The sequence below is a fragment of the Diachasma alloeum genome, unplaced genomic scaffold, assembly GCF_001412515.2.
Source record: "Diachasma alloeum isolate Michigan unplaced genomic scaffold, Dall2.0 Dall_scaffold_01599, whole genome shotgun sequence".
Lineage (NCBI taxonomy): Eukaryota > Metazoa > Arthropoda > Insecta > Hymenoptera > Braconidae > Diachasma > Diachasma alloeum.
Window position 1 is genome coordinate 15,957 of NW_021681694.1, and position 20,577 is coordinate 36,533.

General features: G+C 38.8%; 3 protein-coding genes across 10 annotated transcripts in view; 1 reads left to right on the forward strand and 2 right to left on the reverse strand.

Moving 5' to 3' along the window:
* The window catches only part of LOC107046617 (protein groucho), a 16,687-nt gene extending 8,105 nt beyond the window's left edge, over positions 1-8,582 (forward strand). For 3 of the 5 annotated variants that reach the window (XM_015269268.1, XM_015269271.1, XM_015269270.1), the window contains 10 exons: positions 895-957; positions 1,263-1,382; positions 1,548-1,580; positions 1,686-2,060; positions 6,179-6,232; positions 6,363-6,548; positions 6,681-6,896; positions 6,977-7,044; positions 7,150-8,023; positions 8,144-8,582. In XM_015269268.1, the coding sequence (XP_015124754.1) occupies positions 895-957; positions 1,263-1,382; positions 1,548-1,580; positions 1,686-2,060; positions 6,179-6,232; positions 6,363-6,548; positions 6,681-6,896; positions 6,977-7,044; positions 7,150-8,023; positions 8,144-8,251 (2,097 nt within the window). In that variant the 3' untranslated portion in view covers positions 8,252-8,582. Of the gene's footprint in view, positions 1-295; positions 488-894; positions 958-1,262; positions 1,383-1,547; positions 1,581-1,685; positions 2,061-6,178; positions 6,233-6,362; positions 6,549-6,680; positions 6,897-6,976; positions 7,045-7,149; positions 8,024-8,143 lie in introns of those variants that run through there. The other 2 variants (XM_015269272.1, XM_015269269.1) reach the window with 2 other exon arrangements.
* A 359-nt stretch (positions 8,583-8,941) lies between these two features.
* LOC107046616 (integrator complex subunit 3) lies at positions 8,942-16,471 on the reverse strand. Of its 3 annotated transcripts, none has more exons than XM_015269266.1 (7): positions 15,714-16,471; positions 14,190-15,350; positions 13,883-14,078; positions 12,845-13,620; positions 12,396-12,763; positions 11,775-12,330; positions 8,942-10,076 (listed from the first exon to the last, which is right to left on the reverse strand). In XM_015269266.1, exons 1-7 carry the CDS (start codon positions 15,786-15,788, stop codon positions 10,002-10,004), a joined length of 3,207 nt encoding a protein of 1,068 aa, XP_015124752.1. In that variant the 5' UTR covers positions 15,789-16,471; the 3' UTR covers positions 8,942-10,001. The 3 variants fall into 3 exon arrangements, with proteins under 3 accessions (XP_015124752.1, XP_015124751.1, XP_015124750.1); XM_015269265.1 differs by having other exon boundaries at positions 12,845-13,647; XM_015269264.1 differs by having other exon boundaries at positions 12,845-13,650.
* Positions 16,472-17,989: 1,518 nt separating this feature from the next.
* LOC107046614 (serine/threonine-protein phosphatase 5) lies at positions 17,990-20,496 on the reverse strand. Of its 2 annotated transcripts, XM_015269263.2 has the most exons (6): positions 20,453-20,496; positions 19,967-20,345; positions 19,635-19,844; positions 19,045-19,198; positions 18,881-18,981; positions 17,990-18,649 (listed from the first exon to the last, which is right to left on the reverse strand). In XM_015269263.2, the coding sequence occupies exons 2-6, from the start codon at positions 19,988-19,990 to the stop codon at positions 18,410-18,412; spliced, it is 729 nt and encodes a 242-aa protein (XP_015124749.1). In that variant the 5' UTR covers positions 19,991-20,345; positions 20,453-20,496; the 3' UTR covers positions 17,990-18,409. The 2 variants fall into 2 exon arrangements, with proteins under 2 accessions (XP_015124749.1, XP_015124748.1); XM_015269262.2 differs by lacking the exon at positions 20,453-20,496 and having other exon boundaries at positions 19,967-20,404.
* Positions 20,497-20,577: the final 81 nt, after the last annotated feature.

A 20,577-nucleotide genomic window follows, 5' to 3' on the forward strand; every position in this document is an offset into this window, starting at 1 on the left:
ATCTCAATGCCTCCTGCCCTCCTTCCCTCCCCCCCAACCCCCACGGTCTCACTCTAGCTTCTGTGTTCCTCTCACTCAACCTCCGAGCCACGGTTGCGCCACCCCATTTACTGTTTTTTCATTTTTTTATTTTTATTTTTACCACCGAGAATCGTTGCTGCATGTGCATCGAACACATTCGAAAAGAAGGAATAACCATTTTTCCGTGGGTGTTCGGTGGTGTTTATTTTTTTTTTTGTAGAGGGGCTTCTTCGTTTTTGTTTTTTTTTTGTTCTGTTTCACTGTCGAACGTGGATCACGGGAAATTAAAAAAGGTGGGGGCAGCATCCAATCGGCGAAGCAGAGTTTTTTATGGGGGTAGTTTTTTTTTCTGGGGATAGTTCGTTAATGTTTTTTGAAGGGTTTTAGGATTTAATTTTCAAGTGTTATTTCATGAATCACTGAAATTATCGTTTATTTATAGAGCCGCAACTAGGGGAAGCTAGGGGTATGGAACCTATTTTCAAGTCACGTGTATCACAAGTCTCCTAAATTGAATTTTTCCCTGTCGAATATTTCACTAGTTTCATCTTCATATTTATGTTACAATTAATTGAATTTTTTTATTGATATTGGTTCATTTACATCACGAAATAGAATATGCAAAAGCTATCTTAACCATTAATCATCAAATGCGCATCAAAAACATCAACAAATAATAATTCTCTACAATTTCAACTAATTCTTTTACTCGCAAAATGGTCTATTTCATTCCTAAAAAATCTTCCTCCTTCATCCCAAAAAGAAGTAAAATTATAGTGAAAATAAAGAGAAAAACAGAAGGAGAACGAAAAAAGAAAAATTATTCCACTAGTTTCGGCTTCACCGTTCATACTATATTATTGTTTGTTGCAGACGGAAATCGCCAAGCGGTTAAGTGTGATCATATCGCAACTGATGCCTTGTTTAGCGCAAGAGGTGAATATTTTATTATTTTTTTTTATCCATCTTTATTTCATTACTCAATAGAGTAGAGACTCATAATTTTGTTTTTAAGAATGTGAGATTGTCATGAAACTTTGATGGGGCATTTTGATCCTATGACCCTCGGATCACTGCACCCTTGGTGTCTGAATAAATTGTGATAAAAATATATTTAAAAAATATCATGACAATTTATTCGACTTAGAGGGTTGACAATACATTTTAGACTTGATGAATCATTGGGGAATCGTTGTACCTCATGATTGAATAGATAATTGGAATCTCGGTAACTTTGCAAGTCAAAATGCTCTACTGACGGGACTATAATGGCAGACTGCTTTCAGCACCAGCAGCAAGTAGCTAATGCCGTAGAGAGGGCCAAACAAGTCACCATGAACGAACTCAATGCCATTCTTGGGGTGAGTTTTAAATGTTGTGTAAAATTTTGTCAAGAGATATTCAACACTGATTCAACACTGACTGTCTGTCCTTTCTTTTCATGAATAAAAAGTCAAATTGTTTCATACTTTCATTATTTTTCTTAATATTTCCGAATATCAATAAAACTTGGTTTGTTCTTGCAGCAACAACAACAACAGGGTCTCCAACACCTCCTGGTAGGTGAACATTATTCATTACCCAATGAATAACTCAATAACTCAATTCTTCAATCTTTCCCTCTCCAGCCGCAAATGCTTAATAGATTATTATTTGTGCAACAGCAACAAATTCACGCCCAACAATTGCCCCACAATGCTGTAGTGGGAAGTTTACCGCCAGCAAGTCTGTTGGGTTTCGCTGGTGCTGCAGCGGCCGCAGGAGTACCACCTCATCTGGCACCACCACCTCATCCAGCAGCGGCAGCGGCAGCAGCAGCAGCAGCAGCGGCTGCTGTCGCAGCCCAGGCACAAGCACTTCTCAAATCCTCGGATCTTCAGCAACATCGGGCAGCCACTGGCACACCAGAGGATAGAAAATCCATTACCATAACTGAGGACAGACTCAGAAGATCTGTCTCACCTTCTGAAAAATTTAGATCGAGGACTCCTGACCTTGAGGGGGATGCCAAGAGGAGGAAAGAGGAGAAACTTGGTCATGTAAGTTGAATTTCATTCTCTCAACTAAATTTCCTTACTTCTCAACCTGAGATTATCTTATTGTATCAATGACAATGATTTTTATATATCCCTGATTCCAACAAAATGTTGAGTTTAAACCGCCTGAAAACAAGCTCTTTTTCACTACGAGCCTTTCCTGCTCTTACAACTCAACGTCCACCTAAATTGGATTATTTTTCACCAGCAATACGTTTTTTCCTTCCCCCTGGAGACTACTCCACCTTTAATACTTGTCTATTCGTCTTCGTCCACTACGACATGTAGACCGTGTCGTCGCCAGGTCGTTCCCCTTCTCCAGCTGGTTAACCCCACGTATTTCAGTTTAAAACAGTCAACCGAGGAAATTCTAGTTGTCCATCATCAATCTTCATTTCTCGCGTCTTCGTCTCTCTTACCTCCACCACTTTTTTTTCATTTATTTTTTTAATTTTTTTTCCTTTCCTTTCCCTCATCCTCTTAAGGGGCGATGGAACGAATTAATCTCCGTCATCAACTTTTGTTGTACCAATTTTTATTCAACTAAAATAGTTGAACTGGCTTTCTCGAGGTCCTTGTTACGCTACACTGGGCTTTTTCAATGAAACCAGTCGCATTCGTGAGTCAAGCAATGCATGGCAGACAACGGAGATGAGCTTTCAACATCGTAGACTTCAAAACCCACGGCTCAACCATCCATTCACCATGGAGGGGGGGTAACATCAAGGGTCTTGTCTATTTCTCTTGTAATGATCTTGGGATCGATTCCACACACTTTTTGCCTACATAAAACTCGATTCAAGTTGTTTTGAAATCATCAAAATAACTTTTCTCTTTTTTTTGCACAATCCACCAACGCTGATGATGATTTCTACGTGTCTGTGAAGTAAAAATGGGAGAAAAGAAAGGGTTGAATTTTTCATCTGACCACGTCGAACCAATTAAAGTGGACCAGCCAGTGTGCTGCCCCCCACCTCATTTTTTTTTTATCTCTTTTGGTTTCTCCCTCTGTCGCTCTTGCTTCCTCTTCAAGCCGTTCACTCACGCTCGCAACTCGTTGGGATTTTTTTTCGCGTCACGAGGCGGTGTAATTTATTTGGCTACCGGGTGCCCGGGAAGGATCGAGAGGGTGCAACAGAGAAGGAGGGATGAAAGAGGAATAAAAAAAATGGGAGGGGGATAAAGGCGGTTTCAGTTTATTTTGTGGGTCCTAGCTATACCCGGAGAGCTCGTCACTGTCCAACGCCGTTGGTTGGTTGGTTGCTTTTACTCCCTCGGTACAACATTCTTTTTTTTTTACTCTTTCGGTTTCTATCTCAACCCTCGACCGACCCATCTTTTTCCATTTCATTTTTGCTGCTTTTTTCATTTCCATTTTTTTTTTCAACTTTTTTTGCGGGATTATATTTGTTTATGTTTTGTTGGCACAGTCGCACATATGATAGGGTTTTGAATGGGGCTATTTAATGGGCGAGTTAATGACAAATTTTTATGTATAGTGAGAAGTTGATGGACAAATTTAATTCAAGTAATGGAATCTATTCTTCACCAATTCAATTGGAAATTGATATTGTAATTTGGTAGGTAGTTGAATAATTCAGTAGCGAAGCGATAAAGGGTGAATTTTCTATAACTGATTGCTGATTTATAGAGATAAGTCGACTTATTTCCGACGATTACAAATCGATCACTGAAATTGAATTTTTGATCAATTTTATTATTTAAAAGAGAAGAACACAGCTTAATAGTCCATTTTAATTTGTGGTTGCTTTAATATTTAAACAGTCAGAAGGGCCAAACATAATATTTTAAGGAAAGCTTTTTCTAAATTATGGCCTTGATGATTTCCCAGAAACGGAATCAATCGATGCGTTTCAGTAATTGTAGAGTTCTTCAAATATAAATTTTTTGAAATTTTGAAAAATGAAACAAAATGTTCTGCTTAACGAACGTTCCACCCTTAATGGGTCACCGGCACTGATTTTTTCAAAGATAATTGTTATCAAAACAATGGAAAATCATCCTTTACATTCCATTAACACGATAAAAAAAGCGATGCACCCTCCCCCGAGATACTAACGGAATAGAAGTGAAAATTGTGAGTGGAGTAGAGAAGTGAAGAGCGAAGAAGGAAATGAATAAAAAAAAGCAATTTTTTACTCGCAAAAAAATGAATAGAGAGAAAAATAGAGAAGCGAAAAAATAAGAAAAAAAAAACAACAAGCCCTCTCCCCTCTTTCCGGCCGAGAAGAGAAAGAGGGTGGCTATGATGACAAAACACTCGCTCTGACCTTCCGCGTGATGGAGCGAGGGTTTGAACAGTGGGGAGGTGAGTTCAGGTTGGGTTTTTAGGGTGGAGTGGAAACTGCCAGAGGATGAAAAGCAAAAGAGAGTAAGGGGTTGGGTGAGTTGTTGGTGTGAGCCGAAGAGGACACAAGGGGGTCGTGGAAATGAAAGAGGATGGAGAGAGTTGGGTTTGAGGGAATAAAGATGGAGAATGGGCGGGGATGGGACGGGGTGAGTGAGGGAGAGAAGAGGCGGCGGGAGGTTTATACCCATCATTTTGTATTTCTCGCAGACATAAAAATCTATACTATCCATCCCACCCCTCGACATTTTTCCACCCACACGATCCCCAGAACTTCTGCATCATACCAACCATTCCCTGATTCTTCAACAACTGAAAATAATAATCTGTGGGAATTGAGAATTTTTAGGACTGGTGTGGGAATTTTATGGGCTAATGGGGACTGACATTTAATAGTTGAAAATTTCATCATCTAAAAGCATTAAAAGCATTTTTAATGTAATCAATTTGTTTCAAATCTATTATTTTATCGAATCTTGTCAAATTAGAATTAAACAAAATTTATATTTAGGAATACAGTCCCTTTAAATAGATGTGGATCATAAATTATTTCACAAAATGATTTTTTCCCATCGAAATGAAAAATGAAGGAAAAATGACAGACAACAACTCGAGGCTTTTCAAGCACCTGCAGACGGGAAAAGCTTGCTTGATCGAGTACAAGCAAGCTTTAATGCTATCACTCTGTGTTCAACTGTTGAAAGAGAACAAACGTTGGGGGGGGGGAGGTTGGAAGAAGGAAAAAGAGGCGAAGATGGAAGACAAAAAGAAAATGCGGGTACGGAGGAGGAGGGGCTGATGACGGTCGTTGGTGGTCTAAGTAGTGCACGGTGAATGGAATGGAAGGGATGATAACATTTGTATCATATTTAACGGTAGAACGGTTAGGGTAAGGAGACGAATATACACCAATTTTATCTCAACCACCCACCCTCCACTCTGCTCCATCTACTTCTCAACATTGTCTCGCAAATCTCCTTTTCCCTGGTCCTACCATCACGACAAAACCAAAACCCAACCCTCGTCACCCTCACCTATAACCCAGTGAAATCAATACCAACTTATTGAGATACCACCCTCTATTCGACAATATTTATTGTCCAAGGGGAGTTATTTTGTAACGAAATTTTTATTTCTTTGTCAAGTGCAGTTGTGGTGGCCATTGTGACCCTTATGACCTTGACGGTTCCCATAAACGTTAATTTTCATTAAATTATTCGTTTCTTTTTTATTTGCTTTAAAAATATTAAGAATGGTAAAAATCATAATTTGTATTATTGTGACCCTTGTGATCAGAGCGATCGAACTTATGTTTTTGATTGATATAAAAATGATTGTGTATGAAAAAATAAAATCTGGAATGCCAAAAAACAAAATAAATAAATAAATGAATAAATTTAATTATGAGTGAATGAATCGAGCGCACTTTGACGGGCGAATTGTGGACATTGTAGGGTTGGAAGCCAGACATTAAAACCGTTGAGTCCATTGGAGGTGAGAGTGGCTGGTCCTTGGTGCCTACCAAATCAATCCTCTTTATCCGTTCCAACCGCGAAATCGCTTCCGCCGCGCGTACGGATGGTTTTACGGTATATCCACCACCCACCGTCGCCACAATGCGTTACGTATTCACACACACACATCACGTGGATCAGTCTCTCTCCTCCCCTCTCCTCGCCTCGCTTACTTGGAATGAGTTTGATAATTTATCGAGCTTTAATCAATTTCATTGTGTTGTGTTCTCACTTATCAGGAGAGCGATGGCGAGAAGAGCGATCAGGAACTCGTTGTGGACGTCGCTAATGAGGTAAATCTACTAGAAATTAAATGCAACAGAAGAAACCATTTTTTATTCATTTTTTGTTGAATGTCATGAAATTATCTTCATTAATAAATAATAAAAAATGCAAAAAATGCAAAAAATGGTAAAATTCAAGGAGGCTTCCTCGCCCCACGCCAATGGTGATCACTCAGACCACCGGGAGAACGGAACCTTTGAGAAGATTGTTGGTCAGGGGCATGCCGGTGTTGTATCGAGTGCAGCAACTTCGGTGAAGGAACGACCGCCCTCCCGAAGTGGGAGCTCATCGGCTCGGAGCACGCCCTCACTGAAAAGTAAAGATGTAAGATCTTGCCCCGAGCAAGTCGAAAATTTAACCAAATCAAAGATTCGGCATTAATCGAATGGGAGAGAGAGAGAGAGAGCGAGAGGAGCGTTATTGAAAACTAGTAATAGTCGATTGATTGAATTGCAGATCGACAAGCCGAGTACCCCAGTGGCGGCGAGGGGCTCGCGCAGTTGTACGCCAACTATGGCTCCAATCCCTGGTGCCTTGGGGTCCCGGCTCTATCATCTGCCATCTTCGCAGCAAACAGCGCTGCAGGGATATCAGGGTTTACCATCCCGAGGCAGTGAGACACCTCAGTCTCCAACTTCTTATAATAGTTTATCTTATTCGAGATCATCATTAGTAAGTTGGCAAATTTTTTCATTTCTTTTTGGAAAATCTCATTTTTTTTCTTTTTAATCCAATTTAATTTTATTTTCCAGCTCGGTTTTGACAGTCACTTGAGGGTCCCCTCAGCGAACGGTTTGAGCAATATTCCGGGTGGTAAACCGTAAGTGAATATTGAAAAATGAAAAAAGAAAAAAAAAGTTGAATTATTTTACAAAAAAATAAATAAATAAATAAAATAAAAACCAATGCAAACGACTCTTTTCAGTGCCTACTCCTTTCATATGAATGGTGAGGGCCAGCTACAGCCAGTGCCCTTTCCAACAGACGCCCTAGTGGCCCCCGGAATCCCCCGTCACGCACGTCAAATGAACACACTGACTCATGGTGAGGTTGTCTGCGCCGTGACAATATCAAATCCCACGAAATACGTGTATACCGGGGGTAAAGGCTGTGTCAAGGTCTGGGACATTGGTCAGAGTGGAGGGACAAAGGCAGTTTCACAGCTCGATTGCCTGCAACCGGACAATTACATAAGATCGGTAAAGCTTTTGCCTGATGGGAGGACTTTAATTGTCGGTGGGGAGGCGAGTCAATTGAGCATCTGGGACCTCGCCAGTCCCACCCCGAGGATAAAAGCTGAACTCACATCGTCTGCACCGGCTTGCTATGCTCTCGCCATATCACCAGACTCTAAAGTCTGTTTTTCGTGCTGCAGCGATGGCAATATTGCTGTCTGGGATCTTCAGAATCAGTCACTGGTGAGGCAGTTTCAGGGGCACACTGATGGCGCCTCCTGCATTGACATCTCTACTGATGGAGCCAAACTATGGACCGGTGGCCTGGACAACACTGTCAGATCGTGGGATCTCAGGGAGGGCAGACAACTGCAACAGCATGACTTTACGTCGCAGATTTTTTCGCTTGGCTATTGCCCCAGTGGCGAGTGGCTCGCTGTCGGTATGGAGAACTCCAATGTCGAGGTGCTGCATGCCAGCAAGAGTGATAAATACCAGTTACATTTGCACGAGTCTTGTGTACTGTCGCTTAGGTTCGCATCGTGTGGCAAGTGGTTCGTCTCCACCGGTAAGGATAATCTACTTAATGCCTGGCGCACACCTTATGGAGCATCTATCTTTCAGGTGGGTTTATTATTTATGGATCAATTTTTTCCTCCTTGAAAAGAAAAAAAAAAAAAACTAATTCGAAAATTTGATAATTCAAATTTCTTTTTTTTTTTTTTTTTTCACCAATCACCTCAGTCGAAAGAATCTTCATCAGTCCTCAGCTGTGACATCTCCGCCGACGACAAATTCATCGTGACCGGTTCCGGTGACAAGAAAGCAACAGTTTATGAAGTGATGTATTAAATAATAATAAACATGATTTGTAAAATTTTTCAACATGTAAATAGGACGAAAATGCTAGGGACAACGAAAGTGTGATTACCATGAGTATATAGACGCCTTAGACGCCTAGTTTGTATAATAACTCCGAGAGACAGCTGTTGGATGACATTAAATAACTTCATTTCTAAGAAAGGCCATTTGCACTGTCAACATGTGCCACCTACTGTGTACATTAATTTTAATTATACGGATACTTCCGTTCAAACTTTGATGTGTGCATTATGTAATTATACTGGAAATATTTCCAATGTACATAATCTCATGTTTTAGAAAATGAAAAAATAACTATTTATTTTGTTGTTCTATTGAATTCAATCATTTTAAACTACTTGTACATAGAGATAGCTTCAATTATTTTCATTAATTTTACATCACATAATTAGGAATTTGAAGATTTATTATCCTGTCCTATTTGTGATAAAACAAAAACGAAATGAGAATTTTATGCCTGCAGAAATTGTAATAAATGTTTCATATTTCTTAAATTTTTTTTTTTGAATTTTATTTTTCATTTATCCAAAATAATTAATTCTCAATTTTCAACTATCAGTGTGACATAAAAATAATGAATAATAACAAATGAAAGAAATAATCATCATTTATCTTACTCCCAAATTATCAAATAATAAAAAATAACAAAACAGGTGATATTATGCTTTTAATTTCATTATTTTTATTTTTGGTAACCACCAAGTATTTACATTATTTAGTGCGTGTAATTCATGTATACAAGGTTCGTTAAAAACATTAAATGTTTATGAATTCACGAGCCACCAGTTACCCTAAAGTTATTCATGTATTTACACCTTACACTGCGTACAGGATTTAAATGAAAACTTTGATATTCAATCAATTTGTATTCCATCCACTCGTTATTATTTTTACAATCGTCAATTTAATCCTCTAATTTTGGAGCGTCGATATGTATTTACATGTATAAAAAATTTCATCGACTCAGTGCAAAGGGAATTACGATATCAATACCAGACTACTCCTATAATTAATTAATCAACATTTTTTTTCATCATTATTAATTAACATTTTCATGGGTTTTAGCTCGTGGATTTGATAGGGAAAACCTTGTAAGGCGCATTAATGATTATTCAAAACACTTGACTCATTATTTTGTCTCTCCCTTTTTTCATTTCATTTTCTCAATATGTACAGTCTACAAATACATAACACAGGTATTTTACAGCTAATTTACATTTTACTGATAAGATAAACCGTTTGTTAATGAAAAAAAATAATAATTGACTTGAGTAAAAAGAACAACGAATCGACCACTCTATCGTTTCATCAATAAAAATCGAGATAATGTCGCAGGTAAATTATTCACAAAAAAATATTTATTACTCGTTACAACAATCTTCAAATGAATAAACAATTAAAATCCCTTGACATTCATTCAATCCAATTTTTTCACATAATTGTACATGTGGAAAAGAAAAGAATATACAAGACGGTTTTTAGAAATAAAAATATCATCTAGTCATTACTAACGAAAATAAATTCACTTCGGATTTATCTGTTAAATAGACAGGAGAAAGAGTCCTCCTCAGTGATTTCACTCTCATATCAGGATTACGCGCTTGGATTTTTCTTTTTTTTGCATTTATTAATTGCGAGCACTGAGAGGTGGTTTAAGTCGTTTGTGATGCCCAGATATCAATCGATTCATGTTTTTGATCATTAACGATGAAGGGGACGGTCAGTCACTGTCTGAACCCACGGGATTCATCTTTTTTCTCTTCTTCGCTTGCTTTGGTTTTGCAATCAATTCGTCCTAGAAGGAAAAAATTTTGATTATTATTATTATTATTCGGTAATTTTATATCATTTCTCCAATTTTCATAATTTTTGTTATCTAGGCGAAAGGTGAAGCATTGGAGCATTTTTTATATTTCCTAAGGAAATTAAGTTTAAAGCTTGAAAAAATATCTTTGATATTGAAAATTGAAAAATAGATCGCTTTCCCGTGTTTTATTTGCTCTACTTGTTGAAAAAAAAATGTCTGCGCATGCGCAACCCGAAACCCCATTGCGCATGCGCCGAGTCTCAGAGCCGTCGCCATTTTTTGGAGGTTTCGCAGTCAGTGCGCGGTCAGTGCTGCCCCGAGTTGCTGTTGCAGTTGCGCAGAAGAAAGTGAAAAGAGTCGATTTAGTGCCGTGTAGTGGTAAACAGTGAATATGAAAGGCGGGAAATCATCACAAGGACTCGGTGGAGGCCCAGTTTTGTTATTTCGTGGCTTTACGAGGATTTTTGGCGAGTTTATGAGTTGTATACCGCCCTAGTTTTCGTCAGTGGACAACAACAAATGTTTACATTGGCCCGACGTCTCTGTTTGTTTTGATAAACAGTTGATTGTAGAGATTTTTTGGTGGAACTAATGCTCTAGTATTAATTTGTTACTCTTCCATGTCATTTTATGAGACAATCGACACAAAGAAATGAAAATGGCAGCCAGTGTTGTATTTACAAGTAGTGAATTGAAGTACTTCGAGTGTTTAAAGGATTTTGGCAGGTGACAAAGACTCGTCGGGTGCTACATATCAAGAAAGTCATCATTTTGCTTTTTTTGGGTGTAAAGATGGAGATAAAGACTGCCGATAGCAACCTTTCTTCATTCAAAAACTATTGTTTCATGTGTTTCAAGTGTCTAGTGTTAAAAATTTATGTCTGTGTTTTTCTTTTTCATTCTTTTATTCTTTCTTTGTTCCACCGTTTGGAGGGTCTGACGAATTTTTTTGGAAGATGGATAAGTTGCATTTCCAAAAATTTGTAACAACGAACCCAAAAGATCGGCCAATAGCAGCCAGTGTTGTTTACAAACAGTGAATTCACAATATACCACGAAATTGATTTTTTTTTTGGTCCAATAAGGGCTAAAAGTGGTCATTAGCAGTCTTTCTTTGTCCAGAAACTGTTGTTTATGGTGTTTTAAGTGATAAAATCCTTCTCGTTGTGTTGATTCCGAGTCATTTGATGAGTGTTTTTTTTTCCATTCCCATAATTCAGTGAATTTGTGCGAATTGTGATAAGTGCAAATGAAATCAATTGTTTTGGAAGTGTGAGTGCATTTCAGAGGATTATAACATGAGGATTATTAAGAGAACTGAGGCAGTTGGCTGCTGTTTTCATCCAATGCCGGTGAGTCCTGATTTCAACTTTTGTATCTTTGTATTTATTATTTTTTTCTGAATTAATTCTAGGGCAATTTTTAATGAGAATGAAAAACTGAATGAATTTTATGAGAACAAATACAACATCATTTCAGAAGAAAATGTAGGAAGAGAGAAAAAAAAATCTTTTGACATTTTCTTCAAAAATAAGCACTAGTTATAGCAATATGATGATAAATTCACAATAATCAAAGCATCACTTGTCAAGAGAAGAAAATAATTTTCTCTCTCTGTTAAATATCAAATAATCATCTCTATAATGAACAATCGTTTGAAAAATGCTCGTTGTTAAATCCACGTACCTCACTACTTTGTTCACTACTCTCAGTTCCCCTGTCCCTCGGTGGTGGTCGTTTGTTAGCAGATCTCTCTCTCGTACTAGCCCCCACCCTCTTGTGCCCCTTTCCCCCAGCAGTCGATGATGTATGTTTCCTCGGGCTAGAAATCGGTGGTGATTCATTCTCCTCATTGACCTCAGCAAGTGCAAACAAATCTCCATAGCTCTTTCTCAGGGAATCACTGCTGGCGGCTTGTGCCTGCTGCAGTGCCTTCTGCATATTCTCAGTCTGGTACAATTGAAGATCAGCTGAGGCACGACAGTGTTGTCTCAACTGATCCAGATGACCCAATACTTGTTCACCTGTTGGTGGACCAGTCGCCTGTTGATTCTGTTTTGCACCAGCTCGTTTTCGCTTGTTGGGACTGGTTGCTGGGTACCTCGAGCTCAATAAATTAGCAAGTAGTTCAGCGAGTTTGTCTTCGTAATCACGACACCAGTAGCGAAGGGCTGCTACGACGAACATGTCGCCATCGGTGTTTTGACGGGTGAATAGTTGTCTCAGTAGTTCTAGGGTTGGTCTGGATTGGAAAACATGTGACAAATCATGGAATAATTTTTTTATAATTTAATCGTAATGAATTACCTCTCTTGCTTGAGCATAAATAAAATAGCAGTGAGTGCCTCAGCATGATCCCTAAACTGCAATTTTGGTAATACAGGCAGTACATATTTGATCGGAAAGTCATGTGCAAATGTCAATTGCCAGAAGCAGTACTGTTCAAAGGTCTCCCAGTTTAAGCTAACAGTGAGAAGATTCATGAATGAATCCTTCTCCAGCATCTTCAGTTGTCCCTGCATTATCTGACAGACTAGTTCCTGGAGTTGGCAGGAGTCGACTGTTGATACCACCAGGTGCAGGAGTTGGGCATTACCTAGGGCAATTCCCTGGAACCCTGTAAACACATCTGGAAGGAGATAGCAGAGGAGGAAGACACTGTCTTCGTGGCACAACTGAAAGATTAAATGAAAATGCTCGTTGATTAACAATTATTAATTATTATTAATTAATGCATTTGAATTGTCATGTTGTACCTTAAGATCTGTCAAGAGACACGTCTCCAGCTTCTTATCTCTCTGGGCACAAAAGTCTTTATAAACAGAGGCTTTAACTTCACTCGTGACATTGCTAGCCAATCCCTCACGTTTCTCCTCTTCTCGTCCCCATACTTTGAGAAAATAAAGTAGAAGGTAACCAATTCTCGGTTGAATCTTCTGCAACTCCGCCAGGACGTGGCCTATAAATTTCTTCCTGTTGTCTTCCTCCTGACATAATTGAAAGAAATTACGAAACATTACGAAGACTGGAGTACTTATGGTGTCGGTTAAAGCTTCATCGTTGGAATTATCAGCCGGGAATATCGAAGCAGTTATCTGGGACTCGAGAATCGTCGACAGGCACATGGCAAGTGGTGCTATCATGTCGGCTCCAACGTCATCTTCAATGATCATCTGAACAATTGTCTCCATTATCTGGCATTTAGATTCGTTGTCTGTTTCAGTGTACAAGTTCTCGACGGCTCTCTTTAGCTCCTCTGGCTCAATTATTATGTTCAGTAGCGATGTCAATTCGTCTTCCTTCTTGATGCAGTTGGAGTTCTTCTGGTCTTTTTTATTCAGTTTAACTTTTGATAGGGGCAGGTCTTCGTCATCCTCCTCCGAGTCTACTTTTGTTATTCGAGGCATTATCTCATCCTCATCGTCACTGAAGGCTGCCTCGTGCTCCTGATCCAGATGATTGTTTTCGTTCAAGCTCACACTGTTGTCCAACATGAGGCCTGGCCCAAAATCCTTGAGCTCATCGATTTTACCTGAATATAGGGGAACCTTATTACCTGCTACTGAGGTAATTGTGGTTTGATACAAAAAAATATTGTTAGTTTAGGGAGATTTCTGCAGTCAAGAGAGAAATGTCAGATAATTGCATAGGAGAGAGTGAAATAAACCGTCGCGAAAAACAAAAAAACAAAAAAAAATTAATGAAAATGATGGTTAATAATGTGGCCATGCAAATTACCAATGATAAAAAATTAAAAATTAAAAATTAAAAATTAAAAAGAAAAAAAAAGTCACCAGGATCAGCATTAGGTGGTAGACAAAATTCCTTGAATGTCTCCCTGATTTTAGCCCTCAACTCTCGATCCAGCTTAGGACTGTCAAAAAGTGGATACAAACTTGGTAAAACTCGTTTCTCAAGTATTTGTTTCAGTGACGAAAATATTCCGTTTCTAACCTTCTCCGTCAGCGTTGGATGAAAGTTTGGTATTATCTATTATTATTGGAAAAAATAATTGCCAGTTATTATAGTAATAAAAATGGACTGAACTAACTGAATGAATGAAGTAATTTGGATTATCGATTTGATTTGCACACCACTCACCCTGCAGAGAAAGTCTAAAAGTGTGGCAGTGACAGCAGGATGTGACCTCATTGAATTGTGCATGACGAGAATGGCAGGCTCAATGTTCATGATGTTGTCTTTGTCAGGATCGAAGAACAGCCAGTCGTAGAATAGGGCTAGTTTGGCGTTGCTGGTGGCTACAGTGGATGTGCACGTCGTCAATAACCAGCCAATGACTGCCCATCTGGGAATAATGTCCGAGCAGAGTAGTTCGTTTGTCGGATGAATGACTCCCACGATAAAACGAATCAAGTCACACCTCAGGGATTGTGACTCTGGTGTCGCCAAGTACTGCCTTTGAAACCAGTCCTGGTACCTCTTGTGATTGCCAAATCTCACTTGGCTCGTGAGAAAAACAAGCTTTCGCTCCATGTCTGGGGTCAATCTCGACTGTAGAAATCTTCTCGAGGTTCTTGTCTCCAGGAGTTGGAGGATTCCAGTGAAACTAGGGCAGATGGACTTTGGGCTTATCAGGAGGTCCCTCCAGAGTACCTCAAACTCTGATATTCTGGCGACATTCTGCAGCAAACGAACCAGGTCTCTGCCTATGACTAGACAGTCGACCATTCGCTCTCGAAGCAGGGAAACTGTGAATACTATTTCCTTCTGTCTGAGGACCATTAAATGGGGGGCACTGTGATCCTCAATTAGTCTCAAGTAGGTGTAGACGATTGAGGCGACGAGGAAGGGGAATTTGTCGAGCCATGGCCGACACTCCTGGAATATCTCCAGAAGGGCTTCGACTAAGTAGAGATTGCGGACTGATGTGTCACCACCAGCTGCGTGTCTCAGCAAACTCAGGCACAAGTTGTCAATTCCAGCTACACTGGTTCGAATCATCTCTCGGAGGAGCCACAACAGTTGACCTCGACCTGTGTCGTGGAGGCGAAGGTAACGCTCGAGTACCAGTTGGTTCAAGTGGGCTAGCACTATTCCCAGACCGTCACGTGTTATTAGAGTTAAGTCTCGGTAGCTCTTTGCTGCTTCTTGGGGATCTGTTAGGATCACCACGAGGAGACCCAGGGATACTTCCTCGTGGGCTTTCTCTTTGCAGACTGCATTGGTTAAGGTGTCGTGGGCCTCTTTTTCGGAGAGACCCGAGGTCAGGGTTTGCAGGACTGTGTGGCATCTTTCAAATTTCTGAAATGATCAATTAACAAGTTGAGAGTTGTTGAAAATTTTCTTCCATTGGTGAGGATATTTCAAGGTTTTCTTTTTCTAACCAATTGACATGTCAAAAAAACAAGATATTTAAATTACTAGCTATCATTTCTTTGGAAAAAAAAAAGAAAAAAAAATCAACTTGTCACTATATTTCAAATCTCCCGCTGACAATAATCTGAGAAAAATGCTATATACGTGGCGCCTCCATGCACGTCGAAAAATCCCTCCCTCCGAAGTACTCACACAACTAATACATGGTGGAAAACACGTTACAACACCCGGAATACGTACATCCACAATTCCAAATAGTATTTAATGTAATATTAATAATTGTGTTACCTCCTCCAACTCGTCCTTGTTCTCAATGCAGGATGTTGTAAATAACCTCGACGAAGTCACTTTAGCCTGTTCCATCGTAGCACCAATGATGTTGCACCAGTGGTTATCGCCGAGTGATTTAAAAACCAAAAGATACTCTCTCCATTAAATAAACCGTTTATTTTAATACTCTCATATAAATACGTATACATATACATACACATATGTACATACATATCATGTATGTGAATATGGATATGTCAATGTATAATTTATTTATGGATTATTATTATTATTATTATTATTATTATCCTATTATTTTATTTTCAATTTCAATTATTATGATTTTATTTTTCTCTATCGCCAAGTGGTTGTGCACTGCCGGCAGTATCTGGGCCCTCAGCCCTGTGCCCCTGGGCCACAGTCACCACCGTGCATCATGTGTTTTCAGTTTCTTCCACTACTACTATATATCCCTCTGTCCTTTCGTCTGTTCTCTTTCGTTCTGTTCTGTTCCTTCAATTTCTTTTCCTCTTCTTTCTCCTTCTCTTCCCACTACCCCTACCCGTCCAGTTTTCTCCTTCTTTTTTTTGCTTTTTATTATAATACGATAGGATTACGATGTATATACTCTCACTCGGTGAAACTGTTCTGTGTGATGTTCTGTTCTCTACGCCTCTATTGCCTCCTCCACGTTATTCCACTCTATCTCACTCGCCTCTGTTTATGCCGCTTGTGCCCTCGTGCTCTTGTACCACCGAGCAACCCCACCGTGCAAGCGTTCGTGTGCGATTGCGCGCCGATGCCCGACAATGCCCGACAATGCCCCACTATCTTCCCAACGTTCGAGTCATATCCCCCCCCACTCTTAACAGCCATTGCCAATTGGAGACGTTTATACCGTGTATAGCATTCGTCCAGGGGTGGTGGGGATTTTGTTGGTTTGGAGCAACATTTTTTTACAATGCGCAGGCGTCCGGAGCTTTTGGGTGTGCGATGATCAGCGATGATGCTGGGGAATGCTACGTAGGACGCTGAAATATTGAGATATTCAGGGGATGAACATTTTTATTTTGTGATTTTTTTTTTCATTTTTGTGTTGAATAAACTGCATTTTTTGACAATATGAATTGTTTCTTGAGGTTATGGAAGAGTGAGGGGGGAGAGGACATAACCCCAGTTATGGTTTCATTTCTGTTTGATTAGTTATAGTTAGTTGTTATTATGAAAAAATTGTTACGGAATTTATATTGAGAGATGATGCATTGTAATGATGATTTTTAATTGAAGAGAATTAAGACGGTGGGTGGGTTTCAAGGGAATGAGAATGTGTAAATTGTAGGGGTTGAGGTTATGTTCGTTATGGCCACCTGATTTTTGCTCCTTTTTCAATTTTATTTCACAAAATTTTAACAATTAAATTATTAATATCAATAGCAAAGAGGTGAAACTGTAATTCGTAATCCCTTTAAATGCTTTCGACTCGATATTTCTCATATTAATGTCCTGAAAACAAAGGCTTTCGTTTATTATTATTGAATGAATTTTTAAATCTTTTCTTCATTTCTCTCTTCTATTTTGACATTACCTATTCGTGAAATACTGGTGGCTGATCGAAAGGAATTCAATATGAATTATCGCATCATGGCTAATTGCACATGTGCAGGCATGCATTCAGCTGGATGAGAACACCGAGATTTTTTTTTCTCTTCTTGTTTTAGAATTATGGGAAGATTACATCAGCAATGGAAATGGAATTGTGAATCATTGTTCTGTGCTCTTTGCATAGGGAAGATTTTCGTTTATTATTCGATAGACAAAGGAATAAGAAGAGCTGGGTCACGAGGTTAGGAACAGGATGAACTAGTTCAGGTTTTTATTCTGAGAATGTCGGAAGGGATGTTTCAGTATCATTAGAGACCTAACATCATTGTTTTTCGATAGTGCTGGAGAGTAAATTAGGCATATGGATTATGGAATCGCTCCCACAAGATGAGATGTGTATTCTTTTTCCATATCGTGGCTCCATCTTCATTGAAGTTCATTTACGATTTAGGAAGATCCGATCAATTAGCCCCTCGTGTATAGATATTCCAAATTTTTATTTTTTTCCTCATTGAAGTAGAAAACTACTTCAAAAGGAGAAAATTGCGTGCTAATAAAAAACATGTGCTAGTTAGTACTTTTTTTAAAATAAATTTTATACATGAGGGGCTAATTGATCGGATCTATTTAGGAGGAGTATGAGTAATTTCTGGGGGGATTGATTGAAGAGTGAAGAGTAAATAATTCAAGTATTTGTTTCCATGTTTTTATTCAAACGGTACATTCGGGCTTTTGACAACTGGGACAACATTTTATGACTAGATTTTTGGTTTATTCTTCGTTACTGTTGGTGTATTTTAGAAATAGGTGAAAAAATTGGAGATGGAATGTCCTAAGTACACATTTCAGGCCAATTTTTTTTTTTTCAATCTGTAGTATGTTTTAAGCCAATTAAAGCGATTTGAATGAATTATTACAATCCAAAAAATCCATTGAAAATGAAAAATCCACAATATATACATTGAATTTCACTCAATCGATAATTAGTTATCAATGCTTTCTTTTCTCTTTCATTTTTCTATTTTAATTAATAAAAGTTCTTTTTTTTTCACATGTTCAGAGAAATGTCAAGGGTTATAATGATTCCCTAGAAAACGTGCGAACATTGTGCGCTACGTTTTACCCTTCTTGAATCTCTGGCGTGCTTGGGCCTTGCTGTATTTCGGGTGTTTCTCGTGATTCTTGCCGGTTGCGGTAGCTCCTTGGGCTTCTGTAGTTTCATCCCCTAGTAACTCGATTGGAGGTTCTAATAGGGATTTTCTCTGGCATTTCACAAAGTAACGGAATCCTTTGGCTGCAGCAAAACCCAGCATTGCGATTGAGATTGTTAGGAGGGCCATTAACACTGGATGCTGAAATAAAGTTGATTATTATTTTTCAATTTTAAAGTAGAATTTTTCTCAAAAAGTATTCCAACGAAATTTTTCAGTTTCTATGGTCTCAAGTATGACTTGAGTGATGAATGAATGATAGTAACACAAAGGGTCACAGAAAAGTCGAAAGGAATTCAAGACCAGGAGGAATTATTTCAGGGGAACGAATTGACCATTAAATGACCAATTGATTATTAAAAAAACAATTACCGTTAATGTCGGCTTATTAGTGAAAACATAATCAGCAATGACGACAATAACACCGAGAATTATGCCAATTCCAGCGCCAAGCCAAGGTATCTGTTGATCCGCTGCAAATACATATTTTTCTCCTCGTATTAAAGTTATTTTTAACTTTCTCCGCATTCACTCACCTCTCTGGTCCTTTATTAGCGATCTTGTCGCTTTATTGATAGCTTCTAGAATGTCAGGATCATTAGGTTGAAGATTTAAAGCTTGTCCGTATGAGTGGAGAGCCTCGCTGAAGCGAAACGTGTGGAATTCCACTTCCGCCTTGCGGTAATATCCCTGACGAGTATTTTTTTATATTCGATATAATAAAAATCATATTCGATAGACTCTAAGAAAATTGAATATGGCTGATGCAATATTCGTCAGTAAAAAATTTAATTTTGGTACTTTCTGAGGGTTCAAGACCCTCACGTGAATCACGTATGTGAATTGACAGTGTGCATTTACACGATCCACGGTAGTTTTGACCGTGGACCCTCAACTTCTACTTGTCAAAATATTAATTCGTCGAATACGAATATCACTCTAGATTAACGTAGAAATTGAGGATCCACGGTAGAAATTACCTTGAATCCACGGGAAAACGTCCCATACATCCAGGGTTAAAGTTACCATAAAGCGCGTGAATAGACACTGCCAATTTTTTTTCCCTAGCTTCAACTTTATTATATTCTATTCTATGCTTCTTTGGAATTTTTCAATTGTACAGTACTTTTGTCCAATCTGGGTTGAGATTTATCGTCATCACTGCATCCTCCATTGCGAAGTGATATTGCTGCATTTTTAGAAATACCAAGGATCTGTTGCTGTACAAGGAATAATTCTCTGGGTCCAATTTTATCGCGTGGGTGTAATGAAACATTGCTTCTGCATATTTCTGCTGTTTCACGCAGTCGTTGCCCTGTTCTTTCAATTTCTGCACCTGAAAATGGATCATCATCCAAAATGATGATAATAATTATGTTTTTTTTATTTTTATCTCAACGCTTGAAAATCTCTATTCATTGTCTTTGAAAATGACAATTTATTCGTCGGAATTCTCACCTTGTCTTTCTCCTCGCTCGTCATAATTCAATTATATTGGAGCATTAGCCACACTCCTGATAGGTATCTTGGAAAAATTATCTATACTAGGTTCAGTCTCGTTGTACTCTAGTTCAATATACCCTGTGGGGGGAGTGTACTGTTGTAACACGACAAGTGCCGTAATATTCTTTCTGCAACCCTTATTTTTCCTGCATGTGCTGCATTGTGTGTGAAGAAAACATCAGCAGCAGGAGAATGTGTCATGGCGCAACGCATGCAGGTTGCCATTTTTCTCATGTGTGTGTATTTTGATGAAGATGGACCTAGTTCTTTCTCTCATAAATATCTCAACCACGGATAAGGCAAGCAGATAACCCCCAAGAATCTAGCATGCGATCTGTAATAAATACACAATGCACCAATGAATCTTTATTTAATCAATACTCTGTGTGCAATCGTGCATTGACACGATTAAATAAAAAACCCAAGTGACATATTACTCACAGCCAACATAACCACGAAATCATAACTTGTGTCTCTGTGTTTGTTTATTACAGACAGATCGGATGCTAGATTAATTCCAGTGGTTATCTGCTTTTCTGGGTTTAGATATTTGTGAGATCTGGGCC

What these genes read in the sequence shown, in the direction of transcription:
- LOC107046616 (XM_015269264.1), bottom strand. Translation starts at nt 15,788, where the DNA reads ATGGAACAGGCTAAAGTGACTTCGTCGAGGTTATTTACAACATCCTGC. An exon ending in ACAAGGACGAGTTGGAGGAG is followed by an intron (nt 15,351 to 15,713) that starts GTAACACAATTA and finishes TGATCATTTCAG; the next exon opens with AAATTTGAAAGATGCCACAC. An exon ending in GTAGTGAACAAAGTAGTGAG is followed by an intron (nt 10,077 to 11,774) that starts GTACGTGGATTT and finishes TTTTCCTTCTAG; the next exon opens with GACGAATTGATTGCAAAACC.
- LOC107046614 (XM_015269263.2), bottom strand. Translation starts at nt 19,990, where the DNA reads ATGACGAGCGAGGAGAAAGACAAG. An exon ending in TCAACCCAGATTGGACAAAA is followed by an intron (nt 19,199 to 19,634) that starts GTACTGTACAAT and finishes AATACTCGTCAG; the next exon opens with GGATATTACCGCAAGGCGGA. An exon ending in GCTAATAAAGGACCAGAGAG is followed by an intron (nt 18,982 to 19,044) that starts GTGAGTGAATGC and finishes ATGTATTTGCAG; the next exon opens with CGGATCAACAGATACCTTGG.